We start from the raw sequence: 7,747 nt of genomic DNA, 5'->3' as shown, positions 1-7,747 counted from the left end.
GTTGTCCATGAGGAGCTGGGCTGTAACTTTGTCCCTCTGATGTTAGCAGTGAGCATCACATCTGACTGTGCAAGCGCGCCGCCCGTGCCCTGCAAAGTCACATGGGTCTTTCTTCCTGACTCCGCATTGCATGCTCATGTCTACTTTGCTGCTTGTTCTTCCTCTTATGTCTGCTTTTAACATCATGGGCTTTACCACCTTTCTTCTTGCCACTCTCCAGAATTCCTCCTAGTTCTAACTTAAGGTTTTCCAGTTGTTCTGTGTCTGAATATTAGCTCATGTAGTTTTGGGGCTATGCTGTAGCTGTAGTTATACTATAACATGGTTTATATCTGTCCTCTGACAAAATTCATGCTTCTTGTTATCCTGTATCTTGTTCAAGGCACAGGCTACAGAGCTGTAAAGGAGTTCTTTCTGCCTCTATGTTTAAGAGAAAAGATATTTTAAAAATAAAATCTGTGTTAGCTCCACAAGAACAGATCAGGAGAAGGGACAGACCAGATTATTTCGGTCTCATGAGATAGAGAGGAAGGCAGGGAAGTGGGTATTACACACCACAGAACAGCTGTGTGAAGCCTCCTGAATTGGTACTTGACTCATTTCTGATACACCACTGTGTCATTTAGCATAAACAAGTCTGCCATGCTGTGGTGAGATGTGTGGAGGCTTTAGAGTTCCCAAAGGTCTGCTACACCGAACCGCTGTGCCCCGCTGCTGCTATTTGGCTTTAGAGTTTTGTAACCTCATGAGTAGATGCGATTGACCTGCTAGTATCCTGGTTATGGCTAGCAGTATTACTGGGCCTTGTATTACTCCAACAGTGATCAGAAGACTGGACAATTCATGTGTTGTGTTAGACTACTTCTCATTAACTTGCAAGTTTCCCTCTCATTTCCAGTTGCCATCTTCTAAATGGATTCCAGTGAATTTTCAGGATCTTTGGACCCCCTGTCCTTGCCTGACAAACCGCTTATTGGTGATCTCCCTGCTGACATGGAGTTTGGGGAAGATCTCCTCGGCTCCCAAACAGCTTCTACCCAGGAAGTTTCAGTTCTTCAGCCTCCTGACTGGGAAGAATCCAAGCAGATGACTGCAGATGGGGACTTGGACCTTCTAGTGAAAGCAGACAGCGTGTCTGAACTGAACAAATCAAACGACCTTGTTCTAGATAAACCTAATGTCTTGGATATGCTGGAGAAACCTGATGTCTTAGATGACTTGGATAAAACTGCTGACTTGATGGAGCTAGATAAATCGCAGGGTCTGGATGGGCTGTATAAGCCACATCCTTCCCAGGATGTGGAGGATGGACCAGCGGACTCATCTGCCCTCTCTAGAGAAGCCCTTGTTCCAGAAACATGGAAAGAAGGGGAAGATGCACCAAAAAATGATTCTGGGGACCTAAAGGAGGATGGTGCTGCTGCTATTCCTGCACTGTCTGATGACAATGCCCCTGAATCACCCCAACAGCCCGTCCCTGACTCTGGGGACCTTAGTGGTGCCCCAGCCACAGAAGAAATCACAGCACAATCCTCAAGTCCACCAATGGCCCCCCAACAACTCAGTCTTAAACAGTCAAAGAAGACAAGGTTGAAGGCACTAAGGAAAAGCTCACCCATGCAGAGGGAAGGGCTGACAGGGGAAGCAGAGGTGGAACTGAGCCTGGACAACAGTACTGCAGCTTTGCCCCCTGAGCCCACGGAGGACAACCAGGCAGAGGAAGGGGATGATAGTGGGAACAACTCACTTAAAGAAAGTAGTGTACTGAAAGCACAGGAAGCCTCACCACCAGCAGGTAGGTCGTTATCTCTACAGAACTTGGCTTCCTTTTGCTCAGGAGGTCATCCTGCTGCACGTTGCTGAAGGTGGAGTCTGTTTGCACTCCAGCTTTTCCAGTTGTCTCCTGCTATGAAAATTGTCAATGCTAGTGATGGGCTAGATTTGGGGAAAGCATCTTGCTTACAGGGAATAATGCTCTGGAAGCTGCTCCCCTGGTACACACAAGCTCTTGCTCTGGCTTTCATAGCTTTAACTTTGATTTTCAATGCTTGTGTCAGCTAGGAGCTTCCCTGTTAAAGCTGCGGCTGTGCATCAGCTTAGCTCACACTCTTCATCACTGGAGTCTTTGCTGGAACTGAGGGTCACCAGGAGAAGGTGTTTCCAGTAGGCAAAGTCCCTTTGCCCAGGCTGGCCATCCTGAGGAGATGCTAAGTCTCAGTCAGAAGCAGTTGAAGTCAACTGCCCAGCATGCCTCCCCCATGCAGGGAGGTCTCCCCCTTACTGGACTCCTCCCAAGCTGCATGTTTGGATCTCTAACTACAGATGGTGGGTTTAGGAGCTTTTCTGTGTCTGATCACCACCAGAACTGTGCTTGTTAGCCAGGACTGTCTGGGGCTTCATGTGCAGACTGACCCAAAGGGTGGCTGCATTTGAAGAACGCTTATCCTCTTCTGTTGGAGAAAAAAAAGATGTTAGATGCAAGCTTCTTCTGTGCTTCTGTTCCAGGAGAAGGCCTGTCTGGGAAGGGAGGCGAGCTGCCAACTGAGAAGGTGAGGAAAATGCAGTCAAGTACGTATGCTACAGGAGCATAGAGGGTGGCTGGCTGTTGTCAAACTCCATGAGGGATACTGGCTGTCTTGTCACCCCTCTGGGAAGGAGTTTGCCTGTCTGCTGTGACGGAATGATCCCTGTGCACTGCCACTGTGGTGTAATATGGCTTCAGTGTGTCCCAGCTACCCCTAGCTGGAATGTCATTCTCATAAGCCTACTTCCCTCTTTCTCCCATCTTGCCAACTGTGGTCAGGTATTCATGGAGTTTTACCCATTTTCAGCCTAGATATTGGGAAAGCAAATCCCAGAAGTTGAAATTCCACCATGATCTGGCATATTTATCCATGGTTGTCCTAGCAGATGGGTAGCCTAAGTATTTTCTGAATGTCTTCTAGGAGCAGAAAAGAAGTGAACGAGCCAGAAGATCAGAAACTGCCAGGCCTGAAACTGTGAACTCCTCTGAGAGCAGTGAGTAACTAGGACCAGCCAATGCCTGTTTTCAGCCAGAGAGCAGGGCCCAGGCCCATTGTGGGCAGGTGGCTCATAGTGTGAGTACAGTGGGAACTCTGAAGCTTCTGTGCAGACTTTCCTCTTACGCATGACAGGTCCCTTCATCCTGTGAGTCTTCATCCTGGGGTACTTGCCTTGCTTTCTCAGGGCACTAAGATTGAAGGGAGGGCTGTAGTAATTTTACAGTGGTGTGTGGACACCAAGCACCAAGTAATAGAATGAGACTCCGGGGCTGTTCCCAGGAAATCCATGTTCTCAGCCAGGAACTTTCTTCCTTTGTCTCTATGGCAGCAGGCTGACTGAAGGAAGGTTGCATTTTTGGGATTTTCCTGCAGAAGTACGTGAAGTCTCTGTTCTCTGAGATGTTGAGTGTCACTCTGACGTTCCCTAGTACTTGTGTGTTGCTCCTTCATTGCCTGCCTGTGCAGTCTGTGCTGGAGGCTGGTGATCCAGCTTGTTCCCTTTAAGGTCTACCAGTTCTTGGAGGGTTTTCTGCCGTAAATGTTCACACTTTGGGCTTCTGCTCAACCTTGGCAAATCATGACTTCCTAGAGAGGAATTGTACTTAAGCACAGTTTGCTTAAAGACCTCCTGACTCATCTCCAGTTCCAACAGAATATCTTTTTAAGGGTCCCTTTATCATTCCACCCAGACAGGTACAAAGCATGTAGAGGGACTCCAGAAAGGTGGCATCAGAAAGCCCCAGCATGTGTCTCATGGCAGAGGTTTCTGTCTCAGTTCCTAATGAGGGATTTCTGTGCATCTTTCTCTGCTGCTTTGCAGTTCCAGTCTCTGACGAAGACTCTGATGCAATGGTGGATGATCCCAACGATGAGGATTTTGTTCCTTTTCGTACCCGACGCTCCACTCGCATGTCTTTACGCACTCAGATGGCTCAGCGAGCTGCCCGCTCTACTGTTACCAAGATGACTTGTGCCAACTGCCGGACTCCACTGCAGAAGGGCCAGACTGCCTACCAGCGTAAAGGGCTCCCTCAGCTATTCTGCTCCAGCTCCTGTCTCACCACCTTCTCAAAAAAACCACCTGGCAAGAAGATATGCACGTTCTGTAAAAAGTGTGTGTTCACTCCCCTTTCCTCAATGCTCCCGTGCTTGTGACCCCATTCACCTGCACCACAGCCCTACCTGCCAGTCCCCATCCCTGTGACCCTCATGCTTCCCATTCACCCATATCACCCCTGCTCACTGCCAACTGCTGCCCCAGGTCTTCCTTCACACACCACATATCCCATGCTCCCTACACCCCCTTCACATTATTGCCTTTCCCTGCCTGTCCCCAGGCTCAATGCCCCATATCCCAGCCTTCTCTCAAAACAACCTCTTGCATGCTCCATCTTCAGGCACCACCCATCTGGGCCAGGACAGAAGCTGCTGTGAGACAGTTTCTTGCCACCCTTTTGGGACACCAGAAAGTCCTGTGCCATATTTGTCCCTTCATGGCAGGACTGGTGTGTCCCTGCACTAACACATCCCTTCCTGATCCTCAGGGAGATCTGGAACACCAAGGACTCTGTGGTTGCCCAGATTGGTTCAGGTGGCTCTTTCCATGAGTTCTGCACCTCTGTCTGCCTCTCCCTCTACGAGGCCCAGCAGCACAGACCAGCACCTCAGTCTGCAGATGCCTCAGACACCAGCCGCTGCAGCGTCTGCCACAGACCTGGCGAGGTAAACAAACCCCTTGTCCTTCCCATGTCCTGGATGAGGTGCTTGTGACCTGCAGCACTTGGCCCTGCCTGGGACCATCGCAGTGCATTTGCCAGGTTCTCCTGTGGTGTGAGGCCTCAGCCCTTGAGCTGGCTTGGGCTCACTCCCAGGTCCATACTTGTTACTGTGAACCAGCCCTTATTCCAGCAGAAGAAATAAGGCTTCTGCTTTCTCCCCGCCCTGAAGGTCGTTGCTCTCCCAATTGCTCCGCTGACTTTTGGCAAGGGAGACCAGCCTGAGTCCACACCAGCTTCCAGTATGGCACTTGCCTGAGTTTTAGTGTAACAGCCTGTTATCCCAAGGGCCATGGTAGTAGTGTCGGAAGGAGGCACATGGTGGTTTGGGGGAGTGACAGCAATGATGTCTCTGCAGATCCAGCATGAGGTCAGCAATGGGAATGTGGTTCACCGCATCTGCAGCGACGCCTGCTTCACCAAGTTTCGGGCCACCAAGGGGCTGAAAACCAACTGCTGTGACAACTGCGGACTTTACATCTACAACAAGGGCTTGCCCCTGGAGTACCTCTTCCATGAAGGCCAGCAAAAACGCTTCTGCAACTCTGCCTGTCTCAACAGTTACAAGAAGGTGTGTGGAGCCAGCTGCCTGGGGTGGGGGGTCTCCGTGGGCACACAGCTCCTTTGCTCTGTATGGCACAGGGCACTTTATGCAATAGCAGGTGACTTGAATCTCCTTGGCCTTTTACTGCTGACAAAACATTTAAGAGATTGCTGTGGAGAAACTTTGAAGCAGGCAAACAGAATTTATTTATTCTGCGTGGGGCCCATCTTGGATCCGAGCACAGGTCAGGCACTCAGTAAGCTGGACTGTGCGTTGACACTGGTACATTCAGTGAGCGTGGGCTGGCTTCTTTTGGATGTGTCCCCAAAGCTTGGCTGGATATATTCCTCTGTGGCCTGAGCAGACTTCACTTAACCATCTTGATGGGATTGCCAAGCTCTGTATTCCAGCCAGGGTACCCTTGAAATGAGAAAGTGAGGTGCCAAAGGCAGCCTTTTTTGCTGCCACCACCTGAACCTGCAGACTATGAGCCTGGCTCTGGCATCAGGTGTTCCCTGCAGGAGAGCTGCCCTGTGGTGAATACAGTAGTGCAGTGGGATATGAGGGTCGGACCTTGCCGGCTGTGATGGTCTCCCTGGCAGCTCTGTTCTGCTCTGTGTTTGCAGAAGAATACTCGGGTCTACCCATGCATGTGGTGCAAGACGCTGTGCAAGAACTTTGACATGCTGCCCAACGTGGATCGCAGTGGCAAGATGGGCCTGTTCTGCTCCATTTGCTGCACTACCTCCCACAAAGTGAAGCAGTCAGGCTTGGTTGGTAAGAGCACCTACGTACAGGGAATCAGTCACCTCTCCACTCTAACTCCTTCCTTGGTACTATTTATTGCTTGTGGATGAGACTGGAAAGAAGGCATGTTGCTTGCCTGGGGAGGAGTCCAGTGACACAAGTGGAAGGAGATTTGGAGAGGGAGGAACACTTGCAGCAAGTAGATGTCTTAATACTGAGGGGTAGTGTACATTGCTGTTCTTGAGAATGCAGGAAATAGTTGTAGTGCTCTTCTGTGCTGCCATTGCCCTTTCCATTACATGGGGCACCAGGGTGTGTCCAGCAATGGGTGCAAGTACTGCAGCCTGTTTTGTCCAAATTCCTGTAGAGCCAGGGTCACTTCCTTGAACCGCTCTGCTCTCCATCTGTGTTTAACATTTCTGTCCTAGCAGAATCTGGTGCTCTTAGTTTCCTGATGTTCTTGTGCCTTGCTTTTTGATAATAGCTTGACAGACTGAGGATGAGTGAGTAGCTTGCATGCCATCCTCAGAAACCAGTCCCACGTCCTGTGCTGCTGCCCTCACCGATTCCTATCTATCTGTTTCATCAGGTCCCCCTAGACCCTGCAGCTTCTGCAGAAAGAGTTTGTCTGAACCCTGCTATTACAACAAGACAGACCGGGTTGTCTACCAGTTCTGCAGCCCCAGCTGCTGGACCAAATTCCAGGTACTGAAATATCCTTCATGCTGGGCTGGGCTGTAGAGCTCATGCCTCCTTTCACACTTAAGCAGGGGCTCCACCTTCCTCAGGCTCCTGAGGGAGGGTCCATAAGAAAGTCTCTGCTGGAGCACAAGAGTTGCAGTAACTAATTGCCAGTAACTCAGTCTTGGCCCTATCTCCCCCTTCCTCTGTTGGGATAAGGTGGGCTGTAATTCACTCCTGTCTATCAGGTTATGCCCAGTGGGAGTGCAGTGCAGAGCTGTGCTGCATGAGTGGTTTGGGATATAGTGGCTTTATGGGGGCACGAGCAAAAGCACAAGTAAACTAGCAAAGCACAGCGGGTACCTGCTAGTGGGGTGGAGAGGGGCAGAGCTGTCCTCTGAGCCAGGTGTCACTGTGGAAGCTAAGTCCTCTAGCATGCGTTGTCTAAAAATTTACAACCAGCAGGCCTGGATACCTCATGTTTAATAATCCTGAAAGGCTTGACTGGTGGTTTTTAATCTTCCGATGTTAAATTTCAGCATATGTGAAATGTTTATGGTATTCAAAGGCAACTGGAAGAATATTAGTTTTGTACAGTGGTCAAAGAACAAAGCAACAGCCAGGAAGACCTGGGAAGCTTAGGCCAGGACATGCCTTGGGCAACTGAGAAAACTTAGAGAATCTAGAGATAGAGAGTTAGTTACTGGCAGTTGCAGCATTTCATTTTGGGGTTTGTTTTTTTTCTTGTGGTTTTCCTGTTGGGGTTTTTTTGGGTGAGGTTTTTGGGGGCTTTTTTTTTTTTTTTTTTTAATAAAACCTTGATGTAATCCTTCACTGAGATCACAGATGGTGTTGGTAGGGTAGCTGTAGAGTTTTTACAGTTGTAGACTTCATAAGACTTGAATCATAGAATCATAGAATAGTTTGGGTTGGAAGGGACCTTTAAAGGTCATCTAGTCCAAACCCCCTGCAATGAC

At 49.5% G+C, this 7,747-nt stretch overlaps 1 protein-coding gene across 3 annotated transcripts in view; it reads left to right on the top strand.

Moving 5' to 3' along the window:
- The first annotated feature begins 900 nt into the window (after positions 1 to 900).
- ZMYM3 (zinc finger, MYM-type 3) overlaps positions 901 to 7,747 on the top strand; it is a 23,003-nt gene continuing 16,156 nt past the window's right edge. For all 3 annotated transcript variants that reach the window (XR_774216.1, XM_010565301.1, XM_010565302.1), the window contains exons 1-8: positions 901 to 1,795; positions 2,506 to 2,549; positions 2,946 to 3,018; positions 3,844 to 4,135; positions 4,568 to 4,745; positions 5,157 to 5,369; positions 5,969 to 6,119; positions 6,679 to 6,794. Coding sequence is in view for 2 of the 3 variants with exons in the window: in XM_010565301.1 (XP_010563603.1) it covers positions 913 to 1,795; positions 2,506 to 2,549; positions 2,946 to 3,018; positions 3,844 to 4,135; positions 4,568 to 4,745; positions 5,157 to 5,369; positions 5,969 to 6,119; positions 6,679 to 6,794 (1,950 nt within the window). In the remaining variant the exon portion in view is untranslated. The remainder of the gene's footprint in view (positions 1,796 to 2,505; positions 2,550 to 2,945; positions 3,019 to 3,843; positions 4,136 to 4,567; positions 4,746 to 5,156; positions 5,370 to 5,968; positions 6,120 to 6,678; positions 6,795 to 7,747) is intronic.

Source organism: Haliaeetus leucocephalus, unplaced genomic scaffold (genome assembly GCF_000737465.1).
Source record: "Haliaeetus leucocephalus isolate CR32 unplaced genomic scaffold, Haliaeetus_leucocephalus-4.0 Scaffold189, whole genome shotgun sequence".
Taxonomy (NCBI): domain Eukaryota; kingdom Metazoa; phylum Chordata; class Aves; order Accipitriformes; family Accipitridae; genus Haliaeetus; species Haliaeetus leucocephalus.
The sequence above is the reverse complement of the archived record's forward strand: the minus strand, read 5'-3'. Positions and strand labels throughout refer to the sequence as shown.